The following is a 23,093-nucleotide window of genomic DNA, read 5'->3' as shown; positions in this document are numbered from 1 at the left end:
CCACAGCAAGTTCTGGTCACTGAAGATGCAGAGAAAAGCAGGCGGGGTACCAAATTTCCAAAATTATTTGGAGAAAAGTTAGGATGTTTAGCAAAATTTGAACACTGTATTGTACTTAAGCCCACATGTTCCATGTGTGCATAACGCGAGGAATGTACCTTTTATTCTTAGTGAAAAGTTAGGATTAGAACTGCAAAGATTATGTAATGCATAAGTAATTGAACCAATCGAGTCATCTGAATGGCTCAATCCGGTCGTTTTAGCACGCAAACCTGACGGTAATCTTCGCATGTGTATTGATTTGAGAGTCCTTAATCGCAACATCCTAGTTGACCGTTACCCCTTGCCTTTGTGGTAAATAATTTTACTTAAATCAATACGGGAAATCAATAAAATAGCTCAGTAAAATAAGAGGCAGAATCCGTGGTATTAGAGGTTCGGAACGGGCTTTATTCCAAAGAATCAATTGCAATTGGGAGCTTCATATTCCATCACCACGGAGGTTCAGGAAGTGAAGTACAATACTTTATTGATAGGTAATTACTTTTATAGAATAGACATTTCATTGAAACAGATGTAAGAGGCGTAACAATTGATAATTATAGATAAACCATACATACGTAATTGGAATGGGTGTAACTGGGTGTAACTAGAAAACGTCATTAGGTGTGATGTCACAAAATGGGCGTATCTAGAGAATAATTTCGCAATGTCAGCAGAAATACTTGGCAGAGATGCGCGCGCAGCAGCATGACGTGTGCTTGACGTGCAATTAGGGGGTGAAGGGGACTTGACATTTAGCTCTACATGTGGCGACAGAAGTCTGGGGATCAAGTCAACCTAGTCCCAAATCATATCTAACATCCTATGTTTAAAGAACTATGTTATCCAAAAGGGAAGGTCTCTTGAACAGAATCTATTCTATACTGACTGTGAGTGCGTCTAGATGTCTACATGAAATGCAAGGGCAGAAATCTTCCATAACGACAGGGCTATGAATTACTTTACATAAAGACAGGGAAGCCGGGCCTTTGCTCGGTAGCTGGCAGGATGTTTACTTAATCTACTAGACAGGAATGCATTGGATGAGGAGCAAAACAGATAACTCGAAGGCTGAATAGAATCTTGGCAGGCAACGGACTGAGCCGGGCTGAGCTGGTAGCCGCGCAGGGAGTAGAACAAAGTTCATGGACACAGCAGCGAGCTCAAGCTGGGGCTGCCAGAGGTAGAAAACAGAAAAGGCTTGATGGCAGAATTCAGGGCCTAGTCGCCTGAACTGCAAAAATGGAGTAAGTGAACCACATAAAGTCGGTGGCCTCTCATCATAGGAACAGAATATCCGACCCATTCATGGCGGATCTGAAAGAGAACATGTTAACGTTGGACGCACATGTGTTTGCGTCTTCATAACTGGAACTGGAGAAAACATACATGTACTTGTAGTATGTATAAGGGATCGTTGGGGTCCAAGATAGGGGACATAACCGGTCAGGAAAATCCACATTTCCACATTCCCTCCTTGTCCCCTACTTGCCCTTAAGAAATATCAATCTTCATTAATCCATCGATCTGTTCATATAGCATCATTTGTTCTTCTTTCTTTTTTCGAGATCTTGAGTGAAAACCTTGATGTGGAATACACGATGTGGCACACAGACCACAAATCGCTGGACCATATTGCAGGCATAAGCAACAACTGAATAGTATGAGAAAGCCACTACCTAGGAAGGATAGAATTCTCCATCCCCAGGCTGACAACATGCTCCAAAACCACCCGGACCAAGTCCAAGTGCCTGGATTCTGGTGTATCTGGCTTACGATCTTATGAAGGCGGGTTATAGCTTTATATACAGATGGCGAATTTTCTGGGATGAATATGCAGCAACTTGACCCGATGACCCTACAAGCTCCGCCCCTATCGGCCAGGATGACGTCAAGGACAAGACGATTTTGAAGGACAACAATCCTCATCACAGATTGCTCCTCTGTCAAATTGCCTAAGGCGGAAATAGTTTCATTTACTACGGCTTCAAGGGTCCTAGTTAATCTACGTATCAGTTTACTATTGGAGACTGTACCTATATATGGAAAGAGTCCTTTATTAAAATCTGTATACTTTTCCCATGCTGTCTCAGTATAATCGACAATTGGGAGATCTCTTCGTTCTCTATTGTGTAATAAATGAATATTTCTATGATAATCAGGAGGTGCTAGAAAAACTGGTGGCAAAAGGAATCCAATATAACAGGTACCATCCCAATCTGGAGGCAGACGTATATATGCAGTCTGACCACATATGAAGTAGGAATGGTGAGAAGCTCTAAATGACGACTTGCCTTGATCACTGAATTCTATTACAGTGGTGCATCTACTATGGCCCATATGTATGGAACCATTCTTTCTTACATACAATTCACCTTTAACTGGAAACACTGTCATAGCGGGCAGAATTGGTGCAGATTCGGATTCAACATTCAGGATCATAAGATTAAGTGTAAAATTACCTAATCCATATACTTCATTTTCTAGATCAGTTCCTGTCCGTTTGGGAAGTCCCTCCTTATCAGGGTAGCAGACTTTGAGTAAAACTAGGTTCAGGTTTCCCCATACCCAATTGTCTTGATAACCCACTGAATTTGAATCTAGGGAATTGATTAAACTAAACCATGCTCCACAGGAGCCATTATGTGTGAACGGATATGGAAAAAGAGGCAGAGTTCCCTTATAATTCTGATAGGGAGGGAGTCGGCCACATATCCAACAATTGGTAGCATTACTAGTCTGATGAGAATGATGTAACATACTAATGAAAGTGTTATTGCGCAGCGCAAATCTATAGGATAACTCATGCAGAGGTAATTCACTAAAAGAATGTTCAGCAGTAACATTATGAGCATGTGTAGAAATAGGATAATACATATGAAGCAATACACTAGTTATGATGATCAAAGAACTTAGAAAAAACAAAATCAATAATGTTACTGTACAATGACTGCGAAATGTCTTATAATATGTATGCTTTTTTAGTTGCATTTGATGATTCCGATCTAGAGGATACATGTCAGAGACAAATTCGACCGATTCACCTTGGAGAGGACTTAAACAATCAAATCGTCTGACTCGTTAGATCGGAGTTTTATTTTATATTGTTCGGATTCTGATTTTTCAACCAAAGGAAGTTTTGAATCTGTCTGTGAAGTAGTACGAGAGTCAATGTTCACATCTAATGGTAATCCATAAAATTTCTTGATATGACTCGAGTGTAGCCACCCCTTCCTGCCCTCGATTTTCACGGCAGTCCTGGTGGTGAGTAGAACCAGCTTAGGCGACTTCCACCTCGGCTCCAGTTGGGTCTTCCGGTCAAAATTTCTGATAAGGACCAGGTCACCGGGAACCACGTCATGGGGCTTTACTTCAGTGTTATCGGGAAAAGCTGCAGCTACCTGTGAACGACAAGATTGTAGTGCAGACATCAAGGAAGCTAGGTAATCTGTCAGCATATTACAGTCAACATCAGTTATTTTACGAGGTATAGGCGTCCCCCACATATTTGGTGGTCTACCAAAGATCACTTCATACGGGGATAGCCCTGTTCGAGAATGTGCTACCATTCTCATGTAAAAGAGTGCAACTGGTAAAGCTACTATCCAATCGACACCTTTCTCACTACATATTTTGGACAATCTGATTTTCAAAGTTTGATTGTGTCGTTCCACGAGACCTGCTGCCTCGGGGTGTCGGACACAATGGAACTTCCACTGATATCCTAGCAAAAGTGAAACGTGTTTCATTAGTTCGGATGAGAACGGCTGGCCGTTATCTGAATAGACAGCACGTGGTAAACCGTACCGTGGGAAGAATTCTCGAACTAACTGTTTGGCAGTAGTCGGGGCAGTGTAATCTGAGACTGGGTAGGCTTCGGTCCAACGGGAAAGTGCACAGACAACTACGAGAACATATTTGAATCCTCGACATCGTTCCATCTGAATATAATCCATCTGGAGGACTTCAAAAGGGTGATCAGGAGGCTGAAATCCACCCTGTTCTACGGAAATGCTTTTACCTGGGTTAAACTGACAACATATCATACAGGTACGGACCTTTTGCTTAGCTGCTGCTCGTAAATGTTTGTTGAACCAAATGTGTTGAATACTGTCTAGCATAGCTTTCTCTCCTAGATGCGCTGGACTATGTATTGTATTTATGATTACTTGGACCATAGAGTCAGGAAGAAACCATACAGATTTTTCCTTCGTCATCCATCCCTGATCAGTTTGGATCCCTCCTAATTCAGTCCATTTCTTTATCTCGTCTAGAGTAGCATGTGTCTGTATGTCAATTACATCAAGAGCGGGATCCTTAACTGTCATGCAATATGTTGGAATCGGAACTATTGTCTTTGTCAGGTCAGTTGTGTGAGTTTGAGCAGTCTGTTTAGCTGTTCTGTCAGCTAAATCATTGCCTTGAGAAATGATATCAGTGATTTTCGTGTGAGCTTTACATTTCATAATCGATATTGCAGTAGGTAGATGTATTGCATCTAATAAAGCATGAATGAGGGGTCCGTGCTGAATGTGGGTACCATGGGAAGTTAAGTAACCTCTCTCTCGCCACAATACGCCGAAATCATGAACGACTCCGAATGCATAACGTGAATCAGTATATATGTTGACTTTCTTATTTGTGGCCTGAATACAGGCTTGTGTCAGAGCGACGAGCTCTGCTGCTTGAGCGGACAAAATATTTATACAGTTTGTTTCAATGACTTCAGTATCTGTTGTGACTGCATAAGCAGCTACTAATTCTCCTGTACTTGTTCTCATACATGAACCGTCTACATACAATGTCAGGTCTGGATCTAACAACGGGACATCTGTCAAGTCTTGTCTGGGTTTCGTTGTAATAGTAATGACTTCACTACAATCATGTGTTAATGGATCGGTTTCAGTTACTGGCAAAAGTGTAGCAGGGTTCAATGTGTTACAGCGTTTGATTTCTATGTGTGGCTGGAATAATGTTAATTCGTAACCAGTAAGTCTTGCTATAGTCAAATGTTGTGTTTGCGTTCGGTTCAAAAGAACCTCTACCGCATGTGGTACTTGTACTGTCAATGGATGTCCTAATACTATGGCATCGCTTTGTCTGATTGCTAAAGCTGTTGCTGCTACTGATTTCAGGCACGCAGGAAGAGCCTGAGCTACGGGATCTAATGTACTAGAGAAATAGGCACATGGTTTATGCGATCCTGCTTGTTCCTGTGTGAGTACTGACAAAGCAGTACCTTCGCGCTCTGTAACAAAGAGTGTAAAAGGCTTACTGTAACATGGCGTTGTTAAAACAGGTGCTTGACATAAAGCTTTCTTTAAGCTTTCAAAGGCTTGTGTATGTTCCTGGGTCCAAGGGAGGACAGTCGACGTGGCTGCCTCCTGTGTTGTCAACCGAATGAGTGGTTTTGCTAGAAATGCATATTGAGGGATCCACTGCCTACAGTATGAAGTGAGGCCTATAAAAGCCCGCACCTCCTTTTGTGTCTTGGGTATCGGCATGTTATCAATTAACTGGATGCGATCAGGTGTAAGCTGCCTTCCCTCCTTGGACAGCGAGTGACCAAGATAAACAACTCGCTGTACACAGAATTGCAGCTTAGAAGGGGACACCTTGTGCCCTTTGTCGGCCAAAAATTGTAAAACTGTCAGTGATGCTTCTTCACATTCAGGTTCGCTTCGGGCGGTGATCAGCAGATCATCGACATATTGAAGCAGTGCAGTGTTAACTGGCATGTGTATACTGTCAAGTTCTCTTTTCAGTGCTTGGCTATAGATGCTGGGGCTTTCTGTGAATCCTTGAGGTGCGCGTGTGAATTTAAAGCTTCGTCCATTTAAACTAAAACCGAACAAGTATTGGCTTTCCGGATCTATTGGGACGCTGAAAAAAGCATTCTTGAGATCAATTACAGTAAAGAAAGTCGCTTCAGAATCAATTGCTGTCAATAATGACGAAATATCTGGGACCACAGGGTATTGTGGTACAATGCACTTATTTAATTCGCACAGATCAATAACTAATCGATATACTGGCGGGGCCTTTGGATCAGTTCGTTTGAGAATCGGAATTATTGGGGAATTACATACATTGGAGTCTGTTTCCACAACCACTCCTTGGGCAATAAGCTCGTCAATGATTTGCAGTAAAGCCACTACAGCATCTGGAGGTAACTTGTATTGTCGCATTCGTGGTAGTACCACTCCTGCTTTGAGTGTGACTCGATACGGTGTAATGTTCATGCAACCAACATCGGTAGGGCCTTGTGCCCATAAATGTGTGGGTAAAGTCTGCAGTCTGTGATCCATGTCTCGGGACACATAGTGCCCTTTGAAATCACGTAAAAACAATCTTACTCCTTCCGGAGAACAACATATTATAGCTCCTAGAGCTTTCAGTGTTTTTATACCTAACAGATTTTCTGGACATGATTTAGTAAGTAATAAGTCTGTAGTTCGTGTCAATGGTCCTATTGTAAGTGGGAGAGGCTGTGATACATCATTAATAATAGGTTTTCCTGAAAAACCAAGGGAAACATTCTGTGAGCCTGAGAGGGGTACCCCTGGAACTTCACTACGTTTTATTGTTGTTCGGCTTGCCCCAGTATCAAGTAAAAATTTTCTATCTTGACCTAATAGTTCACTATGTACATAAGGTCCTTCTTGATCTACAGGGACCTCGATAAGGGGTAAGCCGACTTCCTTCTCTAGGCTGTTTCATGAGTATCGTTGATAATCAGGATATTCGTACTGTGCGGTCTGGTACATTTGTCGTGTCGTTGTTTGTGTGGCAGCAACAGGCAACGGTGGTGCAGCTGGCACAAACTGTTGTGGAGCTGGCATGGACTGTACATGTTGCTGAGTTCCATGGTCGTTCTGATCCTGTCTAGGTGGCCGTGGTCTCTCTTTTGTTATACCTGCGGCGATATTACGTTTTAATACTGGACAATCGTGTATATAATGACCTGGCTGTTTACAATAGTTGCATGTCCCTTTCACAGAACTTGCTGGATCACTGGAGTGTATCATACCCTTTTTATGACTGTCTGTTGGAACTGTCTGGGAGACTAGCATCTTCATTTTCGTGTCTTTCATGCGTCTATGTTCATGTTCTTGTTCCTCTCTAATTCTGTTGTGATGGTACTGTAACATTTGTAACATTTGAGACGGAGTGTTACCTTGCCAGGTACTTTCAAATTTCAATACTCTATTCTTAACTTGGGGCAGGGAATTTTCAACTAATTTAGTCACAAACAGATGTGGATACGATTCACTACTTGCTTTTATTCCACTATTTATACCAAAACATTTCTCGAATCGGGCATAGAAATCACTAGTATCTTCATCTGACTTTTGTTTACAAGCTGAAATTGCACCCCAATCTTCTTTTTTCGTAGCTAACAAACGTGGCAATACCTGTACTAGTAAACCTGGTAGTAATTTAGTCTTTTCCCCGAGTCCTGCTCCTGCAGTTCGGGCCTTTTCTTCATTTTCTAATGCTGTCCACTCTATCTTTTGATCTCCTACCTCCCACTCTTTTTCCTTGAGTTTTTCATAAATGCCAGCAGGCAGTAATACCTTTAATATTGTCATAAGGTCGGGATAGGTATATTCTCCCATGAGTAACATGTCTTTAAGGTCACGGTGAAAACCCGCTGGATCTTTTTCATGACTGGGTACCACCTTCTTCATTTCTAATAATTCCATTTTAGTTATGGGCGCATATACAAATACACGTTTGAACTGATCGTCTTCGCCTTTTATTGGGTGCACTTCTCTTAAGGGATTCTGTCTATCTATGTAATGCGTCGTTCTTTCCTTAATGGACAGTGGGACATGTTCTGGGCAAATAAAAAGAAAATACTGCTTTCTGTATTCTAATATTTCGCTAATTAGCTCAGTACCTGAACTTCTCCATCTATTCGTGAGTAATTCAGTTAATATATTTGGTAAAGGACCAGGATCGGAATGTTGGCTTTTATATAATATAAGGAGTTGTTGAATCATGTAAATCCCAGCTAAACGCTGTTCATCTGGGGTGAGATTCAAAAACGCGTGTGCTACTGTGTCATCACTGTATTTTCCAGGACTGTCGGCCCAATGAACGGCTGACCTGGCTAATTCTTGTTCATCCATAGAATCGAGTAAATGATAGCCCCTATGCTCTCGGAGTAGTTTGTCAGCAGCCTGAAACAAATGCTCGGGGGACCTTATCTTTCTTGTATGTATTATAGGTGTTTGGAAATTCCTTATTGTGTCTGGACGTATCGGACGTATCGAATCAGTAAAATATCCATTATTATTACAGGATCTTCCTCTGCCTACATAGGCTATGGTTTCTGACTGTCCCGTGGGCAGTCCTAATTCTTCCTCCTCCTCGTTTTGTTCAAACTCGTCTACCGCTAATCTTTCTTCGTGTATGCGTTCTATTTCTTTACGGATCTTTCGACACATGACTACTATACATGTTTGCCTGTTATGTTTCCCCTCCGATATATTCTGGCTCCATTTGGTAAGAATTTGCATTACTTCCGGGTTTACCCCCGGCCGGTCTTGATTTCTGATCACACAATTTATGAGGAAACGTAACAATTCCCCTTGTATTTCCACTTTCTGGTATTTCATAGCTCGGTTAATACATTCAGGATCTCGCCCTGACTGGACAAAATGATATATATCATCTAAATGTGTAGTCATTCCTGGTAGCTTCTGTAAATACATGGTAGCTCGTCGGATACGTAATGATGCCAGGATCATATCGTTCTCTGTGCCAGGCACTGGGTCATATCTACAATCCACCAGAAGTTCCTTAAGCGTGCGGGAATTTACGAATTTAGGCGTACGTTCACGTACTGAGTCCTGAAAGGTAAGTTTATGTGTTCTGGGGGGAGTGGATAAAACCAAGGAAGGAATTGGTGTGCCTCCGACAGCACCTTCTGGGGTGTCGGACGTAAAAGGATTTGTCGAACGTGATACAGCAACTATAGGCGTGGGCACAGCTGTAGAAGCAGCTGTAGGAACGGATGTACTTATCGGAACTTGTATCGGAGTTTGTTGTTGCAGAGGTACAGACGCAAGGTCTTGGTGTTGAACCCCCCCGGCGGGCGGTCTATGTGGTGCGGTATTAGCATATTCGGGAGTTATGTCGTCTAAATATGAAGAAAGAAAAACATCCTCTGCGGTTCTGGGATGTTCCTTAGGATGTACTTTTATCGGAAACAATGGGGGTGGCAAGTCTTTTGGCATTTCCGGAATAGCCTTAGGTAACCCTTCGGCCAGAAGAGGATACATACCATTCATAAGGGCATTTCTTTGTCTATTTACTTGTTCTGATTTTACTCGTGTACCTTCTTCGATTAATAGATTTTCTCGGACTTTACTTGAACTTTCTTTACTTTTCTTTTCCTGTCTGAGCGCTTTCTCGGTACGTCTATATGATTCTTTACGCCATAATTCAATGGCATCTTTCTGTGACTGTCTAGCTTTCCTCTTCCACAACTCTTCTTCGACTTTCATAATACAATCTGCATTCCAGGTCCCAGCTGCGGGCCACTTGTGACTTTCTGGTAATTCTTTGGTGTACTCTACCCATAAATCAAGAAATAATATAGCATCTAAGCCATGTTTATGATACATGAAGTACCCTGGAGTGTCCCTAGGAGGAATGGGAACAGCTTCTTCGAGTACCCCTTTTCTAGTCGTGATCTGTCTTAATTTCGAAAAGAGCGGCATATTGACAACTGATCTGATACTTTAATCCTAAACTGAACTGATCTGATACTTAATCCTGAACACACTTAATACGATAAACACAATGAACAGTCATTCATACCACAATATACAGAACATATTAACATATCTTAACATTTAATATTTAGTAAACACTAATGATGATGTTCTACGGAAACTGGACCCCGCTAATACTCAGCATTAGCTGGGTTGATCTGAATTTTATATACTTAACATAACTATAATGATAATAATGATGATCTACGGAACTAGACCCCGTTAATACCCCGCATTAACTGGGTTAGTCTGAATTTTATATACTTGACATACTAGATATACTGCTAAACAGTACAGATACACTGCTAAAACAGTGCAGACCGGATTTGTGTACCCAAACCCGTCTTGACCGGCACAACCTATGTGCACGTCAGAACGCCTCCCCAGCAATGGTACTCACCGGGTAGCTCGGAAACGGAAGGCCTTGGGACTGAACGGGACCGGACTGGACTCGACTCGACAACTGCGGGACTTCAGGACATCGGGACATTGGAACCTGGCGGGACTCTGTATACCTCGGATCCTGCTCTCTCAGCTAGGCTCTGGTCGGGATACTTCGCACTTCTCACCGCCTCGTCTGGGTGTTGATCGCAGCCTCAGTCGCCCCCGCTTGACCGGAGGGAGATACAGGAAATCCTGCTGTACGCGTAGTTGTCCGTCCAGCTGTGGCAGGAGACCGGGCCTGCAACGCACCACCGGCGCGTGAGATGAGAAAGTGTCCCTGTTCGGGCGCCAATTATGTGGTAAATAATTTTACTTAAATCAATACGGGAAATCAATAAAATAGCTCAGTAAAATAAGAGGCAGAATCCGTGGTATTAGAGGTTCGGAACGGGCTTTATTCCAAAGAATCAATTGCAATTGGGAGCTTCATATTCCATCACCACGGAGGTTCAGGAAGTGAAGTACAATACTTTATTGATAGGTAATTACTTTTATAGAATAGACATTTCATTGAAACAGATGTAAGAGGCGTAACAATTGATAATTATAGATAAACCATACATACGTAATTGGAATGGGTGTAACTGGGTGTAACTAGAAAACGTCATTAGGTGTGATGTCACAAAATGGGCGTATCTAGAGAATAATTTCGCAATGTCAGCAGAAATACTTGGCAGAGATGCGCGCGCAGCAGCATGACGTGTGCTTGACGTGCAATTAGGGGGTGAAGGGGACTTGACATTTAGCTCTACATGTGGCGACAGAAGTCTGGGGATCAAGTCAACCTAGTCCCAAATCATATCTAACATCCTATGTTTAAAGAACTATGTTATCCAAAAGGGAAGGTCTCTTGAACAGAATCTATTCTATACTGACTGTGAGTGCGTCTAGATGTCTACATGAAATGCAAGGGCAGAAATCTTCCATAACGACAGGGCTATGAATTACTTTACATAAAGACAGGGAAGTCGGGCCTTTGCTCGGTAGCTGGCAGGATGTTTACTTAATCTACTAGACAGGAATGCATTGGATGAGGAGCAAAACAGATAACTCGAAGGCTGAATAGAATCTTGGCAGGCAACGGACTGAGCCGGGCTGAGCTGGTAGCCGCGCAGGGAGTAGAACAAAGTTCATGGACACAGCAGCGAGCTCAAGCTGGGGCTGCCAGAGGTAGAAAACAGAAAAGGCTTGATGGCAGAATTCAGGGCCTAGTCGCCTGAACTGCAAAAATGGAGTAAGTGAACCACATAAAGTCGGTGGCCTCTCATCATAGGAACAGAATATCCGACCCATTCATGGCGGATCTGAAAGAGAACATGTTAACGTTGGACGCACATGTGTTTGCGTCTTCATAACTGGAACTGGAGAAAACATACATGTACTTGTAGTATGTATAAGGGATCGTTGGGGTCCAAGATAGGGGACATAACCGGTCAGGAAAATCCACATTTCCACACCTTACATTAATAAAATTATGTCCCCTGTGACTGATGCTACCTACTTCTCATTAATTGACCTGTCCCATTCATACCATCAGATCAAGTTGCATCCCACATCAAGACATCTTACTTCCTTCATTACACAAGAGGGAGCCTTCCAATTTATTAGAATGCCGTTTGATCTAGCATTCGCCTCTGCGCTTTTTCAAACAGTAATGTGCAAAATATTGGTTGGCTTACCCAAAGTTTTAGAATTCCAAGACGATGTGCTAGTGTGGGGGGCGAATCGCTGCGAGCATGACACGATATTGGCACAGACTTTAAACAGGTTACAAAATGCAGGTTTAACTGTGGGAGTCAAGAAATGCAAGTTTAGTGTCAAGCACACCTTATCGAGGGATGGAGTAAAACCCAAAAAGAAATTATTGGATGCCATTACAAATGCACCATCACCATGTGACAAAGAGCAATTACGCTCATTCCTGAGTCTTGCTGAATTTTATTCCAAATTTGTTCAGCATTTTGCTGACAAAGCCCATATCCTCAGGACACTAATAAAAAAAGGTATCAAGTTCATATGGACAGATGAATGCCAAAAAGTTTTTCTATCCATTAAAGAACAGATTGTTAAAGGTGTGGCGTTAAAACCATTCAACCCATCGCATCACAGCATAATTGTGGTGGATGCCAGAGCGTATGGTCTGGGTGCAGTACTCATGCAAAAACATTTGGGACACGAACGGATAGTGGCCTTCGCATCCCGCACACTCAAGGGTGCGGAGGCTACTTATTCTGTAATTGAAAAGGAATCCCTTGCATGCTGGTGGGGTGTAAACTACTTCAAAACCTACATCTGGGGGACCCATTTTAAACTCAGATCTGATCACAAGGCACTCATAGAATTGTTCACCACCAAGGGAACCGGAAAAGCAACCCCCAGGATTGCTAAATGGCTGTACAGACTCCAATGGCATGACTTTTCCTTACAGTATGTCCCGGGCATTCACAACATCAATGCCGATTGTTTATCCCGGCTACCACTAGAGTGTGATGATGATGATGTTGACTCCAATGAAGATTGTGTGGTGGCAAGTGTAGCTGAATCATGTGAGGGTGCCATCTCCATTGATGAGTGGAAAGCTGCGGTAGCAACAGATCCCACCTTCAAAGATCTAATAATTGAATTGTCTAATCCATCCAGTTCCAGTTATGTCCTTTAAAAAACATATGGTGAGTTTTGGACAGTCTGGTCGGAACTCTCGGTTGTGGATGGCGTGCTACGTAGAAGCGGTAAGTTAGTTGTCCCAACAAGTTTGCAGTCCAGATTATTAAAATTGCTGCATGAAGGACACAGTGGTATGTCTGGGATGAAGAGGAAGGCTAGAGAGACATTTTGGTGCCCAGGGATGGACAAGAATGTAGGTGAGCATGTATGAGAATGTGTAAAGTGCATGTGCAGTGACATAACCCTTTGAGTAGAGGAATACCCCATTGCCTCAACCAATTTTCTGAGTGAACCATGGGAAAGAGTGGCTATAGATATTTGTGGGCCCTTTAGTGCTAATTCACTGTTATTCAAAATGGCCGGAAGTAGCATTCACTGGAGACATCAAAGTGTCGAATGTCATTGAATTTTGTGACCAAATCTTTCGCAGGGAGGGCTGTCCTGACATGTTGGTTACAGACAATGGACCCCAATTTTTAGCGGAAGAATTCAAATCATATCTTACTTAAATGGGCATTTCTCACCATACCACCGCCGTTTATAATTCCAGGGAAAACGGCCTAGTTGAGACATTCAACCGAGTCTTGAAGGAGTGTGTCCAATTGTCTGAAAGTAGCGGTGGAGACTGCAAGGAGGCAGTTAAAGAGATGTTGTGGAGTTACCGCACTACACCCCATTCCGTCACCAAGGAATCCCCATTTAGACTCCTCGAGGGCAGGCAACCAGGGACAAGAATTTCTTCCGCATGGATGCTTAAAGGCTTTCCATGACATGTATCCGACAGAAGTCTAGAACGTAGAGTTAAAAAGCACCAAGAGAAGGATGTGTGCAAGCACAACGACAGATTGAAAAAGGTTAAACGTGTATTTGCTGTTGGAGATTGGGTGAAGACATACAACATGGGCGTTCATAAATGAGATCTGTCAAAATGGTTGATGCCCAAATGTATAACCAAGGTTGTAGGTAACAGTGTTTGGCTAAGTGATGGCAAGAAGTGGAATGTTCGAAGGATCACATTGTGAAATGCTGTGGAACTAAATGCTTGGTTGGAAAAGGCGGGTGGTGACCAAATGGAAAAATTGGAGCAGGCGAATGGCGGTAATGTTATGGGAAACAACAAACGTGTTAAAAAGACTCCCAAATGGCATAATGATTATGTAACTTATTGATATCAACGGTATCATTCATCTATCACATTTTTCCTACTATTCTGTAATGTCATTTTATCTTATGTATTCTTGCAAATGTATGTGTACATTCATTTTATTACTCATTGTTCTATTATTAAGAAGGATGATGTGTTGTGTCCTAGCAACAGGTCCTGCATTCTCACCTTGGTTACCAGCCTGCCAGAGTTCTGGAGCTGGACTAGGCAGAAGAGGAGACTGTTACTGATGCAAGGACATGTCTAGGGGTTGTTCCTCTCTACTTGAGTAAAGTTCCTGCTTTAAATACATTTCTCTGCACCTCTTAAAATTGAGGATTTGACTACAATAATCCAGATTATGTCCCATGTGCCTTCAGTCACCTATTTGTTCTTAGATAAGAGAATTCTATGGCTGTCTATACTTTAGCCCCTTTTTCCCCTCACAGGTGTAAGAAGCGAGGGAGTTCAGAGTAATGATTAAATGCTTATTTAATTAAGTGCCAAGGAAAGACCCACTGGTGCACAAGCTTAGGCGCCCTGTCAGATCAGCTCCAACCGCTTCTCTAACATTCAAACCAAAGCACATACCTCAGCAGGTTCCACATTACATAGTACAATTCTAAGATGATGTTACAAATCAAGATGACATCAAATTCTAATTCCAACATAAAAAGTGAAGAAGTACATATTTACACATGTCTCTTTTCACAACAAAATAAACAAAATTACTCTAAAATGTAATCATCTAATTGTCTAGAAAGTCTGGTACACCTTTTCTGCAAAACAGAATTATCATGAATGGTGGAATCAATATTAACATCAACATCTGAATGAAGAGGGTCAGAATTACAGACATTACTTGAATGAAAAGGTTCTTCAGAGCATGATCCTGTGGATTCATCAAACCAAACATCATCACTATCACCATCCCCCATTTTTCCAAAAAAACGTTCTTGACCTGGTTTGAGAACAATGATAGAACTTTTACTCCACCATCCTTTGTCCTTCAACAAAACAGTGGAATCAGTGACTCTTTCAACTTTGAAAGGAATGGAAAATTTAGATGACCCTTTAGATGTAAGAGTAGGTTTACTGATACGCACCCAATCACCAACCTCTACATTTTTGCTCCTACAATTGTGATAGTTATCATGGTAAGATTTCCCACAATTGCGGGACGCAGTTATGTTGTTTCTAGCTCTAATGACAGAAGATTCAAAAGTATCCTTCTGAGCATTCTTTTTTAAGAAAGGCATGATCAAAGACCTGGATTGTCTGCCTATCATTAAAAAATAAGGAGATACACCAGTGCAAGCATTAGGAGTAATATGATAACTCCAGATCTTCTCCTTCAGGAACTCAAAAACATCAAGATTGCTTTCCAATGCAGCTTGAATTCCTTCTTTAATAAATCTGTTCGCCCTCTCAATTTGGCCATTAGAACGAGGACTATAAAGTGGAGCTCTTTTAGTACATACATTAAATTTCTTCACATTTTTTTGCATTCTATTGGAAATGAATTGCACCCCATTATCTGACATAATAGAAATAGATGGCCCTTCAATCCTAAAAACGTAATCCAGAAAGGATATAAACTCATCTGTTGTAGGATGTTCCACAAAGGTGTAATATAACCGTTTTGAGAAATCGTCAATTAGTACAATTAAAAATCTTTTTTCTCTACCTAAACATTCGTAGGGCCCTGAAAAATCAATAGAAAGTTTTTCCCAAGGACCCATAGGAGCATCTCGGATTGACAAAGGTTCTGTAGAAACTTTCCAGTGCTTATCAGAATTGACACAGATTGAACAATTATCCACAAAACTTTCAACTGATGCGTCCATGCCAGGCCACCAGTAATGAATTTTAAGCAATTTCTTTGTTCCGGACATTCCAGGATGTCCAGAATGGGCTAAATGAATGAGTTTCTTCCTAATACCAACTGGTGGTACAAATAAATCCTGCCTCAACAGTATGTCATTTTCAATGCTCAGCTCATCCGCAACCTGTGCAAAACTCCTGAGAGGTGTTTCTAAATTTTTGCACGATGGCCAGCCATTAGTCACAAAATGCTTGACTTTGGATAAAATGGTATCCTTAATAGCACAATCATTCCACTCCTTCTCATAAACTGCTAGATTACATGAATCAATGGCGTCTATTAAGGCAACAACACACTCGTGTTGATCAATGATCTCATCTTTAGATTCTATAACTGGTGGAAGTCTAGATAAACAGTCAGCAGTAACATTCTTTCTCCCAGGAATATGTTGGATCTCAAAATTAAATTCCTGTAATCTAGCGATTAACCTAACCAATCTGGATGAAGCTTTTCCACTCCTGACTCCGTCCATCATGTAAACCAGAGGTTTATGGTCCGTTACCAGAACAAAAGGTCTTCCCCACAGAATTTATTTTAACTTCTCTACAGCCCAGACACAGGCTAGGGCTTGAATTGAATTGAATTGAATTGAATAGGCTCTTATATAGCGCATAGCTACTCGAAAGCATCCCAGCGCTTAACAAGTATAACCCAAGGACAAAAAAGTACCGTTAACTAGAGCACAGCTCTATGTCCTCGGAAAGAGCCAGGTTTTCAACTTCTGCCGGAACACAAGCAGACAGGGCTCCTGGCGAAGAGTCAAAGGAAGAGAATTCCAAAGTTTGGAGGCATTTAGTGAGAAAAGACGCCCACCGGAGCGAGATCTGTTAATTCGAGGGATCACAGCCAAGTTAAGGTCGTTGTACCGAAGGTTTAGGGGGGATTTATAGGGAATGACCAAATTTTCCAGGATGGGAGGGCCTTTCCCATGGAGGAGTTTGTGTTTCATACACAAAGATTTGAAGAAAACCCGTTCTTTCACCGGAAGCCAGTGAAGGGATTTTAGAGCGGGTTTAGCTGATGTGCGGTGGTTAATGCCCATTAAAAGTCTTGCCGCCGCATTCTGAACGACTTGAATTCGCTTAGTCGTAGAGGCTGGCACTCCTAAGTACATGGCATTCCCATAATCTATCCTGGAGAGGATCAAAGATTGTACTAAAATTTTTCTGCCCCTTTCCGGCAGTTGTGGAAGAATTTTTCGTATAGTTTTTAAAATCCCAAAGCAGGTAGCAGCAACCTTCCTGGCCTGAGTTCTGGCTTCCTTTTTGATAATACTGTAATGTACTTCAGCACCTCCGATACCTCTTGAAATGAATGATATGACTCTCTCTTTACCTTCAACCATCTGTGTAAAAACAGCACCTAGACCTATAGCACTAGCATCTACAGTGACATAAGATTTACCTTGAGGATTAAACGTGTTAAGACCAGGTGCTTTGGGCAATAAGCTTAACCACATTATCAAAGGCTTCATCATGAATATTAGTCCAAACAAATTGTGAACCCTTTCTGAGAAGTTGTCTAAGAGGCTCAACAACAAGAGAGTAGCCCTTCACAAACTTGGCATAATATTCACTCAACCCAAGAAAAGAACGTAATGAATCTTTATCTTGTGGTTTACATGCTTTTTCTAAAGTATTGACTAGATCATCTTTAGGAAAAATCCCATCAGGAGTAATTCTGTGACCCAAATAATTAATTTCATCAACCAAAAATTTACACTTATCTATGCTTACAGTCATGCCTTTACTATCTAAAATTTGCAAAACTTTTTCTAAAGTGGAATTGTGCTGCTCACTAGTCTTAGCAAAAATCAAAATGTCATCCTGGAAGGATTGCACTCCTTTCAATCCAAGAAATAAACTTTCTATCAGTTTCTGGAAAACGCTGGCCACTGATGCCAGTCCAAATGGCATTCTCAGGAATCTATAAACACCAAATGGAGTGATAAAAGCCGTGAGGTCTTTAGAGGATTCATCAAGAGCCACCTGATGAAAAGCATATTTTAAGTCAATTATGGAGAAAAAATTTGCACCGTTTACTGCAGCCAGCATTTCTTGAATTCTTGGTAACGGGTATGTGTCAACAACAATGTTTTTATTGAGTGACCTAAGGTCCACACATAATCTGAGATCTTGATTCTTTTTAAGAGCAATAACAATTGCAGAAACCCACTCAGAGCTGTCAGTGGGCTCAATAATACATTCAGAGCATAAAGAATCTAAATGTGACTTAAGTTTATCCCTTACCCCTAAAGGTACCATTCGCACTTTATGTTGTATAGGAAGAGCTCCTTTTTAGGTCTCGCTCTCGAGACCTATTGTCGCCGAGATGCCTCTCAAGGGAGACAGACTGGGGCACGCGCAGAGTGTTGTGATTGCTGTCTGTGAACGCGCTTCACATGAACAGCATTTGCGCGTCGAGTGCTCCTCTCCGGAAGACATGCTGAGTTATAGGTCTGCAGCGCACGCGCCACGCTCCGCCGGGCTTGTCTTGTTTGGTATTTCAGGCTGTCTGGTCAAACAGTGTCAAACGTTTCTCAGATGCTATACATACAAAAAAACTGCAATTTTAAAGTAACACATACCCTGACTTTGTGAAACCTCAGAAGTTTAAAGTAAATATTTGTTAAATGTCAGTAATATTATTTTAAACTTAACACAAACCACTCCCCTGCAATGAGTTGTCTATACCCTTTTCCTTACATATTTTGCAGTATACACAATCCATTACATCTAGTCCAGCCATCGGGGCACCACATTCATCCGACCTATAGGCCCGATTTAAACTGTAATGTGTGCCATAATACCCATGCAATGTTGAATCCATCGGAAATTTTATGAAACAAAACACATGCATGGACTTACCAGGCATTGCAGGTGATGGCCGTGTTTCTCCTGATTTAATCCAGTCGGCAGGCTCCACTTCACAGAGAGGCATTCTCTTCTCCCTGACCGTGCTGTCATAAATCGAAGCTATGCAGGTCAGGGGGAGCGTGAACCAAGCCTCCCATTCCGAAGGGCCTTGTATAAATGCAGCGGGAGATAGTGAATCAACATCGGGAGATCACTGCTCTTTATAAACAATCTAAAACTGTTGCCCACTCCAGCACCTGGCCTCAGCCTTGTCAACCCCAGGAGAATACCTCAGGCAGGGTTTCTAATTGCACGCACACACATACACTTTAACACACGGTCAAGCATACAAAGATACATACACACGCACACACGGTTGCACGCATACAAAGACAATAACACTGACACACATTAGGCTGCCCAGTTGACTGGAACAGGCACTGAAGAAGTGCGTATGACGTAGTTTACCTAAACTCATGATAGCGCGAGGCCCGCGCACTCCTCATTTTGTACTGGTGTGAACTGGATTCTGCGCAGTGAGTCATCAAAACTCATGCTGATACACTGCGCAAAATCCAGTGCTCCACTTCCAGGCTGCAGCCTGTAACCCTACCCTTCTCCTGCTCGTCACAGAGTGGGTGGGGTCAGTAATCCCACCCCGGTCTGTGACGATATGGGGAAGGGTGGAGAGGCTAGCTCCGGGCCTTGATTGATGTGAAGCCCCAGGTGCTGCAGGGCTTCAGCCTGAAGCGCCCGGGGCTAACTTTAACAAAAGTTCTACAAGGGGAGGAGCTGAGCCGAGGAGGCTGATGACATCACAGACCTCCGGGCTGTGAAATCGTCAGCTCTGCAATCAGTTGCTGCCCCAGGGAATATGCTGTGAATGGCCATCGTATTTCATTACATGACATGCAGTGCATCGATGTTTTCAAGATTAAGCAATTAGCTTGATTGCTTAAGAATGACTGGGAACAGAGTGCGTTTGTGTGTTTTGTTAAACTGCTTATCACAGTGACGTTCAAAGCAAAACAATTTGGGGCAGAAAACTAAAGGGGGCATAGCCCATATAGAGGAACCGCCCTTGAACCCTGGTTTGAGATTATGTATCAGACAAAGCTGGTTAACTCGATAACCAAGCCAACAGCTTAAGACCAGTGGCAGCACCTGGAGGAAGAACGGTCAAATTCGCTCTATATTTAAGTTCGACATAAATATACAAAAAGTCAATTTTGCCTGGTCTTGAAACAGTTTCCAGGTAGCCATGGGAATAATCAAGAACGCATGTAGTTTAAAAGAATAAAATAAGAAGTAAAGGTTTGGGATGGTTTGTAATGGTTAATCTCGGTGTTCGTAGGGGAAAGGGGTGGCGATGTGGTTTGTTTGATTCCTAATGCCAGGAGATGAAAAATAAACCCCCCAAAAAGCTGAAACATTTAAATGATCCCTATAGAGTTGATGCATACAGAGAAAATCAAAAGCACAAGGCATGGATAAAACGGAATAAGCAGCAATATTATAAGGAAAACTGGGAGATAACGTCTATTTTTCATCAAAGGATGTGCATAAATTTTGGAAACTTGTAAGATTAGGTGCACATGACCTGAATGTATAATTTCCGAAGACGTCTGGGTGAAGCATCTATCATTGATATATTAGGTCGGATAAAAGTTATGATACCCCAGCAGAGATTCCTTCAGTTGATAATGAAATTCTTACTCTTTTTCTTCAAAGCAACAGTAAAGCATACTGTACCTTCCATTAAACTAACAAGAGTGGCAAGCCTGAATCTTCGGCAATTATAATGCAACCCAACCTAGACTACTACTTTCTCTTTTCAGGAGCATTTAATATATTCATAATATGTAAATAGCCTGAGATGTGTCTAAGTGCCATTATGAAACCCATATATAACAAGCATTGGCATAGCCAATAGGTCTTGCCTTTGGGACCTTAGAAGTGTTTAGCCATGCAACACATGTTATTCTTGGAGGTCTCCAGAGGGGCAGTGGGATGTATTTTGCTTGTGCATAAAAAGGGGCTGGGAGTAATTGGAGAAGGCCCAGTATTCCATATGCCAACATGCTAGAGGTAGTGATGCTGTTAAATATGCAAAATGATGGCAAATGGGTGCAAATAGAAGTTGGCGACGAGCTGTAGCCACTCACAAAGGTTGAAGTGGAAAGGGTCTATTGGCAACAACATTCCTAAGCTTTTAAAATGCTGCCAAAACAGTTCCCATACTTTTTGTTGGAAAAAAAGACGTTTGTTTACCCTCTGGCTGAAAGGGTAACAGCCTTCCCCTGCATTGCGAAGAGAGAGAAAACAGACAACTAAAGAAGAAACGAGCCTTCTCTCCAGGGTGTCCTGTTACCAGAAAGAAATGTAAATGTGTGCAGTTAGTTAATTGGCAGATCTAAAGGTTCCTTAGGAGCCAGTCAAGGCTTTAATTCATATGATCACCTGAGGCTTCCTGGTGACAGTTATTCATTTTGAGAGGCGCTTTCTTTTATCTTTTATTTGTTTAAAAATAAACGTGCATGCTGAGTGCCGCACCCACTTTAGGGACACTGCGCTCAGTTTCAAATAATTTTTAAAAAACTTTATTGGTGAGCATGGCACCTGCTTCACGGACACCACGCTCTGCAATACAACAGGTCTCACTTTTGCCAAAGTTTGACCTACTGGTATCGTAAATGACAATGCCTTTTATTATTATAAAAGGCATTGCCATTTACAATGCCAATAGCTCAAAATCTCGCAATTGCGAGACCTATTGCATTGTAAATGCTTGTTTTAGTTGTATTTTGTGTGTGTAACCCTTTACTTCACCCACTGTATTCACAAATACATTTTTGTGCTTATTTAAAATTGTAGTCAAAGGAGATTTATCCACTGAAATATCATTAATGGAAATATCCCTCAGTTGAATAGGACGATCTGAACCTGGACACAAATTTACTCTGTTGGACCTGGCCCTTTTTTGCAGGGTCATCCCTAAACTTTTTGCCTTCCTCCTGTATTTTTTCTGACCTGGTGTTGGCTGTTTTATGACTCTGGGCACCTTACCACTGCTGACCAGTGCTAAGGTGCATATGCTCTCCCTATGGTAAAATGTATACATTGATTGGTTTCCATGTTTGGCTTATTTGGTTTACTATCAGCCCCTAGTAAAGTGCACCAGGAGTGCCAGGGCGTGTAAATACAAATGCTGCTGGTGGGCTTGCAGCACTGGTTGTGCCACCCACAGAAGCGGCCTAGTAAAATGTGTCTAGGGTCTGCCACTGCAGAACCTGCGCGCAGTCTGGTACTGTCGCGCTGATTGCGCAAGTGCACCCACTTGCCAGTCCCTAAACCTTCCCTTAACTACATATTAGTCACCCCTCTGGTAGGCCCAAGGGCAGGGTGCATTGTAGGCATAAGGTAGGACATGCCCTGATGTGTGTGGCATGTCCTAATAGTGAATTACAGCCATTTTCGTTTTTCACGGGGAACAACCTTTACAACGCAACTTTTACAACGCACTACACTTACAACGCATTTTTTACAACGCACAATCCATTACAACGCATGACATTACAACGCAGGACACTACAACGCATTTTTAAAAACTACCTTTACAACGCATTCCATTACAACGCATACTACCATTACAACGCATACCATTACAATGCATAATATAGTAATTTTTACCCCTATACTATCCAACACTTACCCTACTGTTGCACCCCCTGGAGTTAGAATAGTAATTTTTACCCCTATACTATCCAACACTTACCCTACTGTTGCACCCCCTGGAGTTAGAATAGTAATTTTTACCCCTATACTATCCAACACTTACCCTACTGTTGCACCCCCTGGAGTTAGAATAGTAATTTTTACCCCTATACTATCCAACACTTACCCTACTGTTGCACCCCCTGGAGTTAGAATAGTAATTTTTACCCCTATACTATCCAACACTTACCCTACTGTTGCACCCCCTGGAGTTAGAATAGTAATTTTTACCCCTATACTATCCAACACTTACCCTACTGTTGCACCTCCTGGAGTTAGAATAGTAATTTTTACCCCTAAACTATCCAACACTTACCCTACTGTTGCACCCCCTGGAGTTAGAATAGTAATTTTTACCCCTATACTATCCAACACTTACCCTACTGTTGTACCCCCTGGAGTAAGAATAGTAATTTTTACCCCTATACTATCCAACACTTACCCTACTGTTGCACCCCCTGGAGTTAGAATAGTAATTTTTACCCCTATACTATCTAATA

At 42.0% G+C, this 23,093-nt stretch overlaps 2 protein-coding genes across 5 annotated transcripts in view; both read right to left on the bottom strand.

Annotated features, from left to right (window-relative positions):
• Positions 1-23,093, bottom strand: part of LOC146854277 (zinc finger CCCH-type antiviral protein 1-like) — a 479,951-nt gene that overhangs the window by 445,619 nt on the left and 11,239 nt on the right. The gene's annotated exons all lie outside the window — the stretch shown is intronic.
• On the bottom strand, positions 430-18,987 carry LOC146854278 (uncharacterized). Of its 3 annotated transcripts, XM_085652059.1 has the most exons (3): positions 18,832-18,987; positions 11,951-12,058; positions 430-10,509 (listed from the first exon to the last, which is right to left on the bottom strand). In XM_085652059.1, the coding sequence occupies exon 3, from the start codon at positions 9,771-9,773 to the stop codon at positions 6,759-6,761; it is 3,015 nt and encodes a 1,004-aa protein (XP_085508185.1). In that variant the 5' UTR covers positions 9,774-10,509; positions 11,951-12,058; positions 18,832-18,987; the 3' UTR covers positions 430-6,758. The 3 variants fall into 3 exon arrangements, with proteins under 3 accessions (XP_085508185.1, XP_085508184.1, XP_085508186.1); XM_085652058.1 differs by lacking the exon at positions 11,951-12,058 and having other exon boundaries at positions 430-10,548; XM_085652060.1 differs by lacking the exon at positions 18,832-18,987 and having other exon boundaries at positions 11,951-13,708.

Source organism: Triturus cristatus, chromosome 4_1 (assembly GCF_964204655.1).
Source record: "Triturus cristatus chromosome 4_1, aTriCri1.1, whole genome shotgun sequence".
NCBI lineage: Eukaryota > Metazoa > Chordata > Amphibia > Caudata > Salamandridae > Triturus > Triturus cristatus.
The sequence above is the reverse complement of the archived record's forward strand: the minus strand, read 5'-3'. Positions and strand labels throughout refer to the sequence as shown.

Excerpts from the sequence above, each read along its gene's own strand:
- LOC146854278 (XM_085652059.1), bottom strand. The coding sequence starts at position 9,773 with ATGCCGCTCTTTTCGAAATTAAGACAGATCACGACTAGAAAAGGGGTA.